Consider the following 18,323-nt stretch of genomic DNA (forward strand, 5'->3'; position numbering starts at 1 on the left):
ATTTTTATTTAATGCTGGGCGAAAAACTGGTCGCACAGAAAATATATTAGTAGATTTTTGGTCAAATTTTCGACAAATAATGCTACTAACATTAATATTCTGTTCTTTTGTGACATGATATATACTCGTAATTACTATTTCTTTCGTCTAATTGATTCATTCGTTCTAAATGTATTGTCTTCAAAGTATTTCTTTAGTCAAGTTAAAGTTTAATACCAAATCTAGTTTTTATATTTAAGGGTTTTATATTTAACAATTTCGTTTAGTTTTGACTCTACGGGCATCATAGTTAATAATTACAAATTAAATAATACAAATATAATAATAAAAATAAGCATTTTTAAACATATTATAATTATAGTACATAATTGAGGTATATTTTTCGGTAGTGTGTATAAAATTAACATCTTTATTTCGGCTTATTTCAAAACTGAGTTTGTTATACGGAATGTACCCAGATAAACATGGCTTCTACTAAACTATAATAAATACAAAAATTAATTAAATGGAAAAAGTATTGCTTTGTAATAGATAAGTTATTTTGTAAAACAATGTTTTATTTTTTTAATTTGTTAAAACGAAATCCCTCAAAAAATGATTTAAAGAGAAAAAAAAATTAAAAGAAAACAGATTTAAAGAATATAAGTACATCTCTAATAAAATCTATACATAAATAAAATTTATTTATCTGGGACCCAGTCGCTATAAAGATTACACAGATTCATGATACATTTACGTTTTTGTTAATTTTTAAATAAACTTAATATTTACCAGTTTTTTCATATTAAATGTTTGAACAACATAAACATACCGTATCATCGAAAAAAAAACGACGTTTAGTTGGCTTGGAAATGAACATCGATGACATTTCCCGTATAATATTACATATAAAATGACAGGGATCTTCATTTCATAGCCATCCCTGACGCATTTTTGTTCGGTCATGTTGTACCTACTTTTGCTAATTATAAATTTAATATAAATTATAATATTCGTATAAGGATCGCAGTGATACAGAAAATAAAAAAACTAAAAATTTGACTCGTACCTATATAGAATATTATAATCTCTTACCATAATTCTTTATCACTGTGTAATAGTAATACAAAAACATTATTGAGACATCGACAAAATGTATTTAATATACTTAATTATAAAAAAAAATTGTGCAGTAATTTAATTAATAAAATATAAGTAATTGATTTTGATAGAATAGAATATAGATAGGTACTTAGGTTTTATTTATTTGCCATTGACTTGAGGTTTATTACAAAATTTCAACAATCTTTATTTTTAAGATTATACATTAACACATAAAAGCAAAACTACTCTATTTAAATAAAAGCTAAGTAAGCTTTTCAGTTAATATCAAAATAAATACTAAAATAGGTATTTTTTCTATAAATAATATCACTAAATTTAAATATTCAGTATCTGATAGAACCAAAAATTAAATACTATATATTTACATTATGTACATAGCGCTAAGGTACATTTTATGCACTAATTCTAGGTTTAACAACAACTTTGTTTAAAGTCCATCCACTTGGAAGAGATCCTATTTTAAAAAATAACTTCCATGTGGAAGACTACCCTAAGAGATGTCTTATAGTTTGTCAACAAACGTAAGATAGATTTTTTTTTAAATTTATTATTTTGAAAATGATAAAAGCACGTTATTAATTTGCAAAATATACAATAATAAAGTTATTATTAATTTTTAGAATGCAGGATGTACCAGGCTGAGTGCCCATTAGAAGTTTCTACAGCAAGATCTAGATCGGAGATTTTTTGCACATCATTGTTTCACAACGAGATCTATCAATTAAAAATGCTTTCAATATGGCGACACTTCCGAAAATACCGGAAGTTGACAGCAACTTTCTTAATTTAAATGAGTACCCCCCTTTTCTATTACATACTTAAATTCTCTGTAAGTAATGTTGAATTTGTGATATCAAACACTCTATACCTAACATAAACCGTTCTTTCATTAACCATTCTTTCTCTGAGCGTTGAAATAAACAAATCTAGTATTGCACTGTGTTTAACTCCAGTAAAATTAGAATCAATCACGTGATCCAAGACACCAAAGAAAGGACATGTGGCTAATGCATGCTCAGCCTGGGGCACCCTTATAAAGTTAAAGAAAAATACTGAATAATTGTTGTTCTAGAAACACCTTAGTAAAGATGTCAGTCCAGAGAAATGTGGGAAGTACCATTATACACTTGTTCATACATTTTGTAATCAAATCGGGATTAAAGTTTAAATAAAAAAGCTCATATTATATATTTAGGAGAGTAAGTCACTTATTCTAGTGACTTATTCTTTACGCTCCAGTATTTACGTTTGTTGACAAACAACTAATATAGATTATAACAAAATTGACTGTGTTTTGAACACGATATTTTATATCTTATTTTAACCCAAAATATGTTTAAAACCAAAATTTTAATTCATATAAATCTGAATTTACATTAAAAAAATCTGTACTTGGTGTAATGTTAAAAATATCCTCAATGTGATTAAAACGAATAATGTATCATCATATATACTTTTCTTTATATCATCACAATTTTTTACAAGTCCCATACAAGAACAATCGGGACGCTATAATAATAAATCTGTATAAATATCGTCTTTCTTATCCAATAAATAGAAAAGGTACAATGATTTGTAATGTCCAGCGCACGACTTTCAAACACGAAGCAAGACTGACCAACATGTAAACGACAACTCATAATATAAAAAGTATATGAAACATTTTCCTAAGAGTAGTATCACATTTTTGGACAAATACAAAAATAGATAATATATGCAGTGACATTGCTACGTTTTTAATGTACATTCTGTATTCTTTTTATTTTTTCTATTCTTATTAATTCATTAGTGTTTATTATCATATAAGCTAGTAATAACAGAAATATTTTTTGTTTAAAATGTTATATAAAAACCAAAATCATATATAAAAGTTTTATTAAAAATTATCATTTGTTGAGATGTGTGAAATTATTTTTATACACATAAAGATTGTCTTTACAAGAGGAAAAACTATTTTATTATTGACAATTAGAGGAAAAGGCATTCTTCATAAAAAATTTTGCTTGTTCTAAAATGGTTAATCCCCTTTATACTTTTCCAAATCTCCATACGTTTTAGAGAAAATTAAAAAAAAAGTGAAAATCTGGCTGAATTTTTAGTCCTAAAAATCAAAAGGCGTTTCTATAGTAATATCATTTCGATTTCATTCTTTGATAGATGGTTCTTATTAATTTTGATATGATTTTGATTAACGTCATATTTTTTACTGTTGCTAAACATCACATTTTTCGATAAATATTATTACCCTTTCCGTTATAAACTTTTTTAACATTTTTTTTTTATTTAGTGCTTCTATAACATTTAGTGTAATATATGACGTTAATTAAAATTCTATCAATGAATGAAATCATAGAAACGCCTTTTGATTTTTAAGACTTCAAACCAAACTAAAATTCAACTATATTTTCATGTTTTTTTTTCTCTAAAGCGGTATGGAAATAGTAAGTATAAATGAGATTAACCAATTTAGAACAAGCAAAATTTTTTTATGAAGAATGCATTTTTCTCGAAATGTCAATAATAAAAAGTTTTTCCTCTTGTAAAGACAATCCGGGGACATACTGTAGATAGATCTATCAAATGTTGATTTGATATTTTTGGGAAAAGTTAATTTTAAATTCTCACGTACGATTGTGTAATATTAAATCAACATAATAGGTTTATTTGGCAAAATATTATCTTTTAAAATAATAACTATTTAATATAATTTTAAAAGAAAGAAATGTGATTCGTGACCTTAACAGTTATGTTACTATTTTTTGTTTTACAAAATGTGAATCTTTTATATAGGGTCACATGCGTGGATTTAGGTGTTCTGGTTTTTGTTAGAATATTTTGTTTGTTACTGACTTTATAAAATATAAGTATTTATTAAAGCAATGTCACTGATTAAACTTAATATTATTATAAGTCAACCTAAGCACATTTTTTACTAGTTTGAGTTTGACTAGAGCGTAATGCGTCTAAGTTGCGTATTTAAGTATAGAAATTATTATTTTACACTAATACTAAGACATCTCTTTTTAATTCCTAATGACCTCTAAATGGAAATTTCGTCCAAGAGCGGCGTTAAGCTGGGGTCGTTCGTCATCCGACGACTCTGAATCGTAGATAGAAAGAGGACCATCTATTTCATCGTTTTCTTCGAGCTAAGCAATATATAAAAGTATTATTAGTAACTCACATTTAATCAGTAACAATAATAAACAAAAGTTTCAAGCAGAAGTTAGAAGCTATAAGTTCAAATTTCAATATTTTTATAAGATTTATTTTTAATATCAATATAAGTCCGATTCTACTTTGTTTCGTAGCTACAGGGTGTTAAAGTCTTAATAATCTTTCGATTTATTATAATTTTCTTCTAAGTACTTTTAGTGATTCGAATGAATTCTTGAGGGTAAAATGTCAACACATGCTTTGGTTAATTTTTAAGAGCGAAATTAAGTTGCGACCAACAGTTTGCACTTTTCTCAATTATTATCATTAAATTTGGATGTTATTCTCTAATATGACGAGGTGGCTTAGGTGACTATTGTCGTAATTATTGAAAATTACATTTTGTAGGTATACCAACGATTAAATATGGTACTTAGTATAGAAGATTGTGCAAAATCCGTTGTTCTTGTTGAATATGGGCGAAATTATGAATCTGTTGCTAGAGTAATACAACATTCATCGCTCTACGGTCAAAAATGTAGTGGAATATTTTAGAGAGACTGGTTGAAATAAGCGCAAAGCGGGTAGTAGTAGGAAATGCAAAACTAATTAAATATTAAACTAATTTACTTACTAACTAAAAACTAGACGATTTAATAAAAAGAAATAAAAACTAAACTACTTAATTACTAACTAAAATTCTAGACGATCGATATATCAGAATCAACGTTTTGCGGGCCCGTTATTTAATAACCGTGTAAACAAGAAGTTGGCATGAGGAGGTTCTAGGCAAGAATTTGAGTGTATTAACAGTTCGTCGAATCGTAGGTACACAAAATTTAACTACTGTCAATATGCAATTACGATAATAGTCGCTAAATTTTTGATGTTTAATCTCTTAAAAATTAACCAAGGCATGTGTTGACATGAATCAAAAAACAAAAAGCTCAGGAGTCATGGTCCTGACCGAAAAATAATGTTTTAGAGGAATTTGCTCACGATTTATTGTACAGGGTGTGTTAAAATTAAGGTAAAAACAGTCTTTGGATTAACAGTCTGACTGTTTATAAAAAACTTATTTTACGAATTAAAGTTCCGTATATATGTACATTTTGCTAAAAAAAATCATGAAAATAGGGCTAAAAATAAAAAAAAATATATATAACACTTTAACTGTAACGAAAAAATTTCTATTGCGTTTTTTTGCATCTGAGTGTATTTATGATACATATAACGTTGAACGATCGCTGAACAAATTATACTTAGAAGAGATTGTATAGAAGTAGTAGTTGTTGAAAAATGGTTTGCAAATTGTGAAACTTACAACTTACATAGATGCATAACAAGTTAAATAAAAGTCTGTAAAATCCTACAATCAGGGTGATTCACGAAAGATGGCGACGCCTTATAGGATATTCTAACGAACAAACAAATTATGAGGTATGACAGTAATAAATTCATGCAATAATTCTCTTGTTATGATTTTCCGCGTCGCTTGTCAATGCTCTAAATAATACAGAATATTTTAAAAAATTGTCTGTCTTTCTTTGATCCGGGGATTGAACTACCCAGTGTCAGTAAAATGGAGAACAAGTCCAACATTTAAATATTCGTTATCTATGGCGTTTACAAATGAAAGTATTCCAACGCAATCGTCATTTTTCGTGTACCACATACAAAAGCGAACATAACTTAGGAAACTATGAAATGCATTTCTTAGTTTTGACTTAACAAGCGACAAACAGTTACTTACATTAGACCTCAAAGTCACCAATAGTGAATTTATTTTTGAGCGTGTTTGAAGCGGTAAGGCAGGGTCCCTCAGGACTTGTTAATTGCTCCTAGTTTTGGGCAAGTTAGAATACAAAATTAGTAAGGTAGCTGTGTAGTTGTACAATTGAGATAAACCGCAAAAGTTTATTTATATGATTATACAAGAAATATACAGCAAATATAAATATCTGATATTGTGTTATTAGTTTAATATACCCCAGGGGGGGAATATAAAATTCAATTACTGTCACAGGCACGAAAGAATGGTACGTTAAAATTTTGATGTATTTTAAAGGTTAATATATTTTTTTCTAGTGGTACGATTTTGATGATTCTTTAAGCAGTATGTAGTTAAGTTATTTGACTTTTTAGTATCTCTTTCTAAATTAAAAACTAAAGTTTCCATATATATACGAGGGAAAACTTTTTTGGTGAAAGTTTTATCATCTAGGTACATCCTTTCCCGTTCTAGTTTGTTTTTGTCCTGTTTTGGTTCATATCAATAGTTCTATTTCTGTTGGAGATAATTGCTTTTGAAGAAGATACTAACATTTTTCTTATTTTTTTATATTAAAACCATGCCTTTGCTTTTGGTCATAGTCAACAGACTTAGTAAGTTATGATCCCGAAGCAGGCCTTCTTGACATAAGATTTGCTTCGTTTAATCTTCTTACAGTCTATTCAGTTACATATACGTTCCTTAGGTGCAATTCATTATAAATTTGAAAAGCTGGCAAACGGCTCGACTTTCTTAGCGATAAACTTACAATAAGTCGATCGTCTCGATTCAAAGTTTTTTTCGTGGACGTCTAACATATGAACTTGTCTTAAAGAAGGAACTGCTGTACTTCGTGACACCTAAATCTCTTAGCTACATAATTTTGACCTCTATCATCTTCAGTTAAAGCAACTATAGCGGATACAACTTCTGGACTTAAAAAAATCTCTGTAACTGCCCAACAGTCAATAGAAAACAATAATATGATTTTTCAATAACAGTGAAATTCGATAAATCATAAACACTATTTCATAGGTCTGTTAACTGGAACCAAAACCAAAAGTATGGTTTTAATATAAAAATACCGAAAAAATGTTAGTGTCTATATAGGTCAAAAGCGAATACAAATGTATCTCCAAAAAAATAAAGCTATTGAAATGGACCAAAAAATAAACTATCAAGAAAAAATGCACCTAAATGATAAAATGATTTCCAAATTCCTAATATATTCCACAGGGTGTTCCAAACTTTCACCAAAATAACAACATTTTTGAAGAAACTTTTTTATAACATAACATTTTTGATTTAGAAAGAAATACTAAAATGTCAAATAATTTAACTAAAAAAAAGTTCATCATAATCGGTCGACTAGAATACAATATATAACACTTTAAAATACATGAAAATTTTAAGCCCGTGCCGTTGGTGTACTATAAGAAACTTGGTCTATTTTTTTGCTTATAATTTCTTATATTATTTTGCACTTTGATATATGTACTTTAATAAATGGGCTCTACTTAAATTATTGGAAACATTTTTTTTATAATAATAATTAATGTTTTAAAGTGCATATTAAGTAGCCAACACTGCTAAGCGTTATTTGCATTTTTATAACAATAACAATATTAGAAAAAAATACTTACATCCACATCAGTGATCATCTCCTTTGTGGAAACTGTAGTATCGATTCTTCGTATAGATCCTTCATGTATATTAATATCCATTTTGAGTATCTGATATCGTCTTAGAAGGAACACAATTGGAATGGGTAGAATGCCTGCCAGAACCATACAACCTGCTATTACCAGCACCCAACCTGGATACGGTGTTTTCACACTAACACCCTGTAAGAAAATAAATAGTGTAAATCTAACAATTTGGAAAATATATCATCCTTCCTGGATTTTACAGTTTATATTCATCTTTGAATCCAAATTTTTCTCAATCCGATGCAACTTTAATTTTTAACAAATGTAACGTCTAACCCGTTAACTTTAAATTTCTTTTTGATTTTAGTGGATACCTCCATAGTTTTTAGCTCAAATTTTAACCTCGACACAAAATAAAGTTTAGCATTTTTTTAGATGTATAAAAAATTGAATTACACTCTATGTAGTAATGTCATTGAATTGTAGCTAATGTACGAGAGTTGTCTTTTATATTTTGCATATAGAAACATAGTAGGCGCCTATCAACATATATCAAAAGTCAAAATTAACTGTCATCTTTAGTTAACTTAACGTCAAAGTTTTAGACCGGTTTTATCAACCTATACTTAAACTGAATGTTTTAAGTTGACGAGTCGGAAAATGGAATTAAGCTGAAAAAATATTCGCGCAATATTTTTTTACAATTTTTGAAGACAGTTGTCGCAATAAGAACGCCATGCTGAGTTGGTTTCTGTTTTCGGCAATGAAGCACCACATCCGTCGACCATTTCTCGTTGGTATGGGGAATCTAAACGCGGACGGATTAGTTTTAGTGACGAGCCAAGAACAGGTTTACCAACAACGGCAATCACCCATGAAAATGTTGATGCTGTACGTAAGCTGATCCAAGAACATCGACATTTCACATATCATTAAACTGTTAGCTCCTTTCCGTTTTCCTTCCGTTTACATAAAATATTATATTATATAAATGAATAGGACAATGCACACTATCCTTACCGTTTCCCTTCAGTTTCATATCCTTTTCTTCCATACAGTTTTTTGGCGGACGGACTGAAGCGTATCGGAAACAGCGTTGTCAAGTTCTTACATTTGTATACCAGCTCTTTTAGCATTTTGCTGATATTTATTTATTCTTTCACCTTTTAATTAAATCTATTACCTTTATCAAAAGATACAAATTTTTAAAATAAAACTTTCGTAATGATATAAATTGTACAATAAAAACTATGGAACTTATACGGAACGGAAGCTTACGTATAGCGTCAATACTATAAAAATACGGAACGAATATGGAATGGAAACGGGATGAGTTTCATACTTTTTATTATACAATTTATATCATTACGAAAGTTTCATTTTAAAAATGTGTATCTTTTGAAAAAGGTAATACATTTAATTAAGAGGCGAAAGAATAAATACATATCAGCAAAATTTTAACAGATTTAGCAGAAATGTAAGAACTTGACAACGCTGTTTCCGATACGCTTCATCCGTTCGCCAAAAAATGTATGGAAGGAAAGGATATGGAACGGAAGGGAAACGAAACGGATAGTGTGCATTGGCCTATTCATTTTTCACATTCACGGAAGGGAGCTGATATGGAAGGTATAGTGAGAATTAACCTTTATTGGGCATTTCAAAGACCGCAATTCAATAAATGTTATATGCATAATAATTATTAGTTTCTCGTTATTATTTTTTTCTCGTTGGATACCGCATCTGTCGACGGAAGAACAGAAAGCAGAGTCAATTGATGTCAAAAATCTTCCTGAATTTACTCTTATGAACCCGAAAATGCCAATCTGCTGTTTGGGTGTAGAATGAAGCGAGATTAACCGAAACAGTCAAGTTATCCGTTCTCGAAGTGTTTCCAAAAACATGCTGGCACATTTTTGAGAAAAGCGGATGAGGTAGCAACAATTATTCCTCGGGAAGATTAAAGAACTGTTACTGCTAATTGGTAGGTACATATCTATTTGTTTGCCAGAAGTAATTGCTGAGTTTTGAAAAACTAACTCTCAACGACGAATGAACCTCCACAAAGATAATGTAAGTTTCACACACAGCTTCAAAAACAACCGGGTTTTGAAAGGAAGAAAATGTTGCACCATTGCAATTGTTGGACCATCTTTCATAAAACAATAGTGTTTAAAATCATCTACTATTTTGTCTGACTTTATATACAAAATATAAAAGTCAATCCTCGTAATATGTTTTATCTAATTTTTTTAAACTTTGTCTTTTTATGTATTTATCAAAGTATTCTATTATTCAAGGGAACTTATCCAATAAAAAAATACTAAATTATATATTGGATAATTTTCGTAAATGTATTTATATTACGTAAGAGTATTAATTAAAAAATTATTATTACAGTATCTAGTTCAATCTCTTCGACGAAAAGATTAACTTTTGCTTTGGCTCAATTTTGCCTGCACAAACTTTGGCGAATACAGCTGCCACCGTTTACTTTTGACCTTTAGGAAGTTTAATCTTTTAAGTCTCATAATAATATATCAATGAAAATTACTTTTCTTATACAACTTTTATTGAAAGCCAAGCGATATAACTGAACCCTAGGACGATCATTGAAAATGCTCATATTTGAAGATAATAATATGCCTCGTAATATAATCTCTAAAAAGATCACTTTGTTTTGTATGTTAGGAGAACTTAGTTAGGAAATTTATCACTGCATCCTTTGACACTTTAATCGATTATAATCTCGTTGGCTGTATCTCGAAAATTAAGCTGGTGTTACTTATAAGATATGGTTTTCGATTGGAGATTTAATAAATCAGAGGACATTGCTTGAAGAAACATTGTTTTTATAAACGGTATTAATTAAATTATTATTTATATATAATATAATAATAATAATAGCTCCCGTATGTAGCGTTTAACGCCTTGGGAGTAGAAAGGTACAAGCTACATACTAGGCCGTTCGGTATACAAGGAAGGTAATGTGGCATTACGCTTCAACCGCCTATTATTACCTCAGGATTGTGAATCCCAAGTACTCATTTAAGGCTGAGTCGACCTAGGTACCTAAATTATTTTTATTTTATTAAAAATAGTCGGCTGATGAAATGCTGGCTGTGGTATTCGAACCCACAACCTTTGAATTGGTAGAGGAGAGCTGTACCTCTACGCCACCGGGCACCATAATTATTAATTATTAATGATTACATTTGATTGATAAGCTTTGCTTCAAGGATGCGAAGACATTTTGACTTTCTCCCCAGTAGTATTTATACACTGAAAATATTATACAGGGCGACAGTTTAAAAAATAGCAATTGGGAATATCTTAAAGCTTCATTCAGAACATCGAAATTAGTAGTTTCAAATTACCGTAGGAGTTTGTTTCTCTAATTTCAATGTAAGCATTCAGAACGTCTAAATGGGTAGTACTAATTTTCAATTAGTAAAAAGAATTAACAAACTTTCAACTTTTGCCACTAATTATACTTCAAAATTTGCGAGTAATGTCAAAAGAAATTATGGTTAGAAATGAAAAGTTTATTGTTTTATAAGGTAATTATTAGGCTTTCTTTATGGATATAACTGACTAACGCAAGCTGTTGTTAGGCTATGCTATTCATTTTAATCGTATTTTTTAGACATTGTGAATGATCGTAAACTAAAAATTATAAAGTGTAATTAAAACACTGATTTATACTACTAATTTCGAGGATCTGAATGAAGCTTCTTAACTTTTGCCACTAATTATACTTCAAAATTTGCTAGTAATGTAGATATAACTAACTATGGATATAACTGACAACCGCAAGCTATTGCTCGGTATCGTATTTTTTAGACTGTGTGAATGATCGTAAACTTTTAACTATAATGTATAATTAAAACCACTAATTTAGGTATTCCACTAATTTTGAGGATCTAAAAAATGATGAAAAATGATGATATGTCTAAAAAATACAATTAAAAATAATAAAATATTTTCGCAACAGCTTGCGGTAAGGTAATTAGATTACGAAACAGAAGACTTTCTATTTTTATCAAATCACAAGTGGACAAAGTTAAAAGCTTGTTAACCTTTTCTACTATTTGTAAATTTCTACCACTAATTGTGACGTTCGGAATACTTATATTGAAATTAGAGGAACAAATCTCTACGCTAACCTGGAACCACTATTTTTTCCACTAATTTCAAGGTTCTGGATGAAGCTTTAGCCAAAAAAGGGCTATCAAGAAGAGCTCAATACATATCGGTGGATTGGAAAATGAACTAGAATTAAGTATTATTTGACTTACTCCTCCTCACTTTTTAGAATGTGCCCCACCTCTTAGAAGGCACCCCAACTTTTTGTTATGTGAATTTTCCTACAACCTCTGAAAAGCAGGTTGTTCTTTCTTTACAGTCTTATAGTAGAACTTTTGATAGTACAATTAGTTTTAGCATAAATACCGGTGTTTAAAAATAAGCAACGCTTTTAAAAACTAGTAATTCTGATTTAATAATATTTTTGTCATAATGATCTCAAATTCACATCGGGGAAACCAATATTTCCCTTAAATCCTCGGATATGTATGTGAGATACCTCGGGTTTCTCAAAAGTGGCTCATCTCTATAACTTTTTATTTTTTTCAGTTAAAAAAACGAGATTTGGTGTTAGTATAAGACATAAATAATTATGATTGATTGACGGTATTCAATTGTTTTCGGTTACTTCCTGTTTCACCGGACATTACTACAACTTTTGATTTTTAAATAGCACCCTCCGTCTTTTTTTTTACTTTATTCGATAGAAAAAGACACCCCGAATAGAATGGCATGGCATTCAGTACTTTAGTCATATCTCAATGTTTTCAAATGGAACGAGGGTGGCTCATTAGCATAAGCTTAAAAATGAAAAGTTGTAGTAATTTCGGGTGAAACAGAAAGTGACCGAAAACAATAATTGAATATGTCAATCAATCCTGATTTATGTCGAACTAACTGTATCGTAATGTACTACTAACGTACCAAATATCGTCTTCTTATTTGAAAAATAAAAATGTTATAAGGGTGAGCCACTTTATTCGATAGAAAATAACACTCTGAATAAAATGACATTACTTTAAATGTGGTAGACAATGATTCAGTAATAAAACTAATAGAGAATGACATATTACATGTAAACTTTTGACATTTTCAAACTACAATTAATAATAAGCCACACTCGCTCCATTTGAAAAAAATGAGATATGACTAAAAATACAATTTTATTGGGCATATTTTAAGCGGCCAGGACGAGACCCGAAAACATTAGACGATGAAATCTATTTTTTCAAGGCTCCTTGATTAAAAACGAGCGTTTTTAACACAGCCATGGGACTCTAGATTGGAACTTAAAACACTATTTTTATTATAATAATTTTCTGTGGTAGTCAAGTAACATATTTCACCTACGATTTTTTAAGAAAAATCATAGGAAAAAAATTGCAGAAGCATTGCCTTATATAATGATTGTTTACAGTTAAAACGCATTGTATATTCCCTTAGTATCCTTACTTACTTTCTCTGCACTCCACGCCGAATATTCCGGATGCTGGATCACCATAGACACGATCGAAGACACCAGTATCACAATCATGATAGAGGGCGCCAGGAAGCGCCACGTGACCTGCCAGTAGAGTCCCGGCTTGTAACCCGTCATTTCGTAGATGTCTTTGGTGAATTTTTCGTGACCGTAGACGTAGATGACAGCTATCATCTCCATTAGGGCTACCACTACCAGACCGATGGTACCGGCAAAAGAGTCGAACATGCTGAGCCAGTACTCGCCGGCGCCGGTGGTGAAGATTAAGCCGATGAAGAAGCAGATGACACAGACCGTAGCTGAAAAAATATAAAAGGTGTGTCGAAAAAAAGTTACCATATACAGGAGTGATGGGAATTAGAATTATTTTTAGTAAATCGAATCACATGGTTCAATTTGTTCATATTGAATCGACTACTACAATACGTTCATTTGAATGCATCACCATACACATTTTACGTAAACATTAATACAGGAAGTTATTTATATTTTATAAATAACTTTCTTATATAATATGGCGACAAGCGACAATAAGCGACAAGTGCGATCCATACGTCAACAACTGGTGGCTTTATAAAGGATAGCTTTTATTCCCAGTTATTCCCATTAAAGAAAATGTTCCAAAGAGGGATGTTATGTAGTAATGAAAAATAACAAACGAAACCAAAAAAACTAGCTTGACCGGCACAGCGTTGTCAACTTTTATATATTTTCTATTAATCAAAATATTTTAGGAAACAAAAATAAATTAATTATAAAAATATAAACAGTTATTATTTACATTAATAAAACTCACCTTCTTAACTGCACTTAAGGGACATAAAGGGCCATTACTACCGTTTTTCCGTTCAAAATATTCTAATAAAGTTTTTGAGTTTTTACGTCTATTAAGCCATCGTACGCGTAAGCCATCGAACGTATCTTGTACCACTTCGCACTAAAAGAGGTTCTAAAAAGAACAATGTTCGACTGCAAAATCTGCTAGTAAACATTTTTAACCTTAGTATCACAACACTATTTCAAAACGAATGAATAATGTCAGGAAATAAATAAATAAATGCGGTGACTTGACATTTTTTACAGCAGAGCTACCACCTGAATCCTCAGCGCGAAATTTAAATTCCAGTTAGTCAGCACGGCGCCGAATATTTCCATGGCTGGCAACAATGAATTTAAAAATCGCGCTCTCGATTACGTAACTAAAAGTTTAATTGATTTCAAATATGAGAGAAGTAAAGGTAGATGGACTCGAAGCTTTCCTGGAAAAGGAACACGGAGGAGATGACGATAAGGGGAATAAATGCATTCTATGCATGTAAAAAACTATTTGGAAAGAGATGGGGTCTGCAACCGTACATTATACACTGGATGTAGAGAGTGTCCCATTTTGGTTGAAATCATACGGTATCTCCATTATTAGTAAAGATAGAACGATGCGGTTTGCACAAACCTGTGCCACTTTTTTGTCAAACGGAAAATGCTGCCAACAAAATTTTCATAGCCCTCTTCTTTTCTGAGCTACAGGGTCTTTTCGAAAATTTTGCAATTTGGGACAGCCCCCGTATCTCCGTTATTATGGATGATATCGAAAAGGTGAAAAATGATTCTTGTAGAACTTTTTACGTAGAATACAGTGGCGTAGTCTGTTTCTCTACGAAAAAAATATTTTTGAAAATATGAACTAAAGTTATGTTTTTTTAAATGGAACACCCTGTATACTTATAAAAAATATGATCCGCCTTGCAATGAGCTTCTCAAAAATATATATAACTCTGTATTTATTTTCATTATTTACAGCAATATTTAAAATATATCATTTTCTTATTAGTAGGCCTTGATAAATAACAAAAAATCAAAATGGTATTTACTAAAATAGTTATACACGTATTAAAATTTTATTTGGAATTGATATATTTTACTTTTGAATCTCTAAATATATTTTTCTTTTTTTTTTATAACGGAAATTATTATAACGGGATGGGTTTTCAAATATTTAAAAGCTTGCATAATTAGCTTGCGTTATTAAAGCATTTTCCAGGTGTTCGACATTGTGTTAGTTGCCACGATATATTTCATATTTCAAAAATCCCCAAAATCAGAAACCGAGAATAGACAAATCCGGAAATCAGGAAGGCCATCATATGGGTCAATTGGTTCTAATTCATTGATTTGAGAAATAATAATTTAACAAAATTCCGATATTATTTTCGATGTAAGTTAAGTTGGGAGAGGGAGTCTCATCTTACTGAAAGTATATTTCACGTAAATTAGTTAAAGGGATATTTAAAAATTCTGATACGATAAAAAAAACATAACTATAGTTCATATCTTCAAAAATATTGTTTTCGTAGAATAACAGACTACGCCACTGTATTCTATGTAAAAAGTTCTACAATAAACAGTTTTCACCTTCTCGATATCTTTAACAATAACAGAGATACAGGGGGTGTGTCAAATTGCAAAATTTTCAAAAAGACCCTGCAGCTCAGAAACTAAGACGGCTATGAAAATTTTGTTTACGGCATCTTCCGTTTGACAAAAAAGTGGCACAGGTTTATGCAAACCGCACCCTTCTATCTTCATGAATAACGGAGATACCGTATGATTTCAAATAAAATGGGACACCCTGTACACTTCTATAGTTAAACCAATCATCACTTAGAAGTAGTATGGTGGGAAGCGGTACTTAAAGAGACTAATATAAAAAGCCTCACAAAAGTACAGCGATTAACAGCTCAGGTACAACTGGAGCAAGGAACAACACAGCGCAAGCTGCGCTAGAAGCAATTCTGGACTAGCAACCAATCGACTGGCTCGTGAAGGATCTGGCCGCTAAGGGTGCCCTAAGATTAAGCGAATCCAATCTGTGAAACCAGACCAACTACGGTCACTCGAGGATATTGCCAGTGATAGGGAAAATCATGGTGAACATGAGTCCACAGCTGCTAGACCAGAAAACGGACTATATGCTCACCAAACATGATTTTGGAGAAAAGATCAGGATTCGCATCCCGACAAGAGAAGAATGGAAAAGCAACCGAGTAATAAACACTCAAGAGATAGCAGTCTACACAAATGCTTCCGCAACTTTAGGGGGCAACTTTTTTTAAGCAGAGGTTTACGCCATAAAGGAAGCGGCTAGTTGTATACGAGCGAAAATTGCTGATAGACCAATAGGGGATATAGTGATATACTCTGACAGCTTGGCCGCTTTAAGTATTTACTGGCCGTTTTTACAATAATACAGGGGTATCGCAATGGGCCCAAGGCCTCCGAGTGAGGGATCAAACATGATCCCAAACCCCAGCAAACTAGCCTAACCTAACCTAAAGGTAGATAACGCGACACTTCCAAGATATAAATTTAATAATTTCAGTAACGGCAGCATCATTATAGGTAGCTGTAAATAAATACATACTATTTTTTTTTAGTTTATTGCAGTATTATAATAATATATTATGCTCGTTAAGTTAGTTAAGTATATATTAAAGTATAATCCAACAACTCAATCTTGGCATAATTTTTATATACATCTAGGTGATTTATAGCCAAGCGTATGGAAATCTAACCCAATCGCTAACTAACCCTGTATAAATTACAAGCATGCAAATACTGAAAATATTTGCAGCAGTAAAATTAAAGCTAAATTTTTCATGGAAGTAAAGCGTGATTGTATGAAGGTTGGCTCTGGATTAATAAGAATTGCATGTCTAATGCTGTTGAATATTTGAATGCACTAAATAAGTAGATACTATAATTATATACATAAGGTATGTATATGAATAGAAAGCTACGAAATTATGACTATTTAAATAAATATTACTTACAACTAATAACCACCTTTTTTGTAGATATAAATATAAATAAAATGATATACATCGTAAATATACCTAATTAAATCATAAGCATTTTTGTGAAAATAAAAATGGCGTTTAAGTTAGAAAGAGAATGAGGTGTTAATTTAATCATTTATCGCTGACTGAATAATTTTTTAAATAAACGATATATGTAGAGACATTTAGTGGCTATAATCTTTTATTATTATTATATCAATATATAATAATAATAAAAGATTAATAGCCACTAAATGTGTCTACACATATCGTTTATTTAAAAAATTATAAGTTATATAATATATAACTATTATATAATATATAACTATTATATAATATATACTATTATGTTATATAATTATAATATATAATATATATTATATTTTAGACCAATGTCTAAAAACAGAAAACTTGTCTCGTTAATTTATGTTTGTTAGCATAATCATTGATGTAAATTTATTTATGTTGAAGTCCAGGGGAAAAACTTGATAAGCCCCAATTTCTTAATTTTAGGATTTTACAATATTATAGTAAGTTTAACTGGTCCCTGCAAAACGTATAAACTCTGCAGGGCAATAAGTTGTTATATCCTATGATATATGCCCAGTAAAAATATAAAATACACGGAATGAACCTGATAACCACCAGCCATCCAGTGCTCTTAAAATAGTAAAATTAGTAAAATGGCGCTTATGTTTTTCACCTGAACTATTCCTTGTGTCTAAATGTGTCTACAGTTATATTTTTATGAAACTACAGTTGAGATTGTCATACATTGTACTATAATATATAATCATTTTATTTATTAATATTTTAAGTTTTTCTTATAAAAAGTTTGCAATCATTTTACAAAACTAATCTGCAAAAGCTTACGCGTTGTGTCATAATATACCTTATAATTTTAATGCATAAGAGTAAAAGAGTGATATAATTACCTGTAATATATTGTTTACTGACTCTTTTTAAAATTTCGATGTCGAATACTGTGCAAAGCATCCCTTCCAGTATACCAATTTGAGATCCAATACCCAACGACAAAAGCATCACGAAGAATAGTATAGCCCAAAAAGGGGCACCAGGCAGTTTTACAATGGCTTCTGTAAATACTATAAAAGCTAATCCAGTTCCTTCAGCTGCCTAAAAATAGTCATTCCGTTTTAGTAAAAGTTATTCAAAGTTTGTATTTATATTTTTTATTTGGGATTTAAATTTTATTCATCATGTTTCAATAAAACAAGCAATCA

The 18,323-nt window shown here is 30.4% G+C and overlaps 1 protein-coding gene across 2 annotated transcripts in view; it reads right to left on the reverse strand.

The window, feature by feature from the left end:
- Nucleotides 1–3,244: 3,244 nt before the first annotated feature.
- The window catches only part of LOC115874204 (sodium- and chloride-dependent transporter XTRP3), a 53,088-nt gene continuing 38,009 nt past the window's right edge, over nt 3,245–18,323 (reverse strand). Inside the window, exons 7-11 of one of the 2 annotated variants that reach the window (XM_030889301.1) lie at nt 18,015–18,216; nt 13,223–13,545; nt 7,675–7,875; nt 6,014–6,101; nt 3,245–4,253 (exon numbers count right to left, since the gene is read on the reverse strand). In XM_030889301.1, coding sequence (XP_030745161.1) covers nt 6,015–6,101; nt 7,675–7,875; nt 13,223–13,545; nt 18,015–18,216 — 813 coding nt within the window. In that variant the 3' untranslated portion in view covers nt 3,245–4,253; nt 6,014. The remainder of the gene's footprint in view (nt 4,254–6,013; nt 6,102–7,674; nt 7,876–13,222; nt 13,546–18,014; nt 18,217–18,323) is intronic. The other variant, XM_030889300.1, reaches the window with a different exon arrangement.

This window comes from Sitophilus oryzae, unplaced genomic scaffold (genome assembly GCF_002938485.1).
Source record: "Sitophilus oryzae breed Bouriz unplaced genomic scaffold, Soryzae_2.0 scaffold_1242_pilon_pilon, whole genome shotgun sequence".
NCBI classification, from domain to species: Eukaryota; Metazoa; Arthropoda; class Insecta; order Coleoptera; family Curculionidae; genus Sitophilus; species Sitophilus oryzae.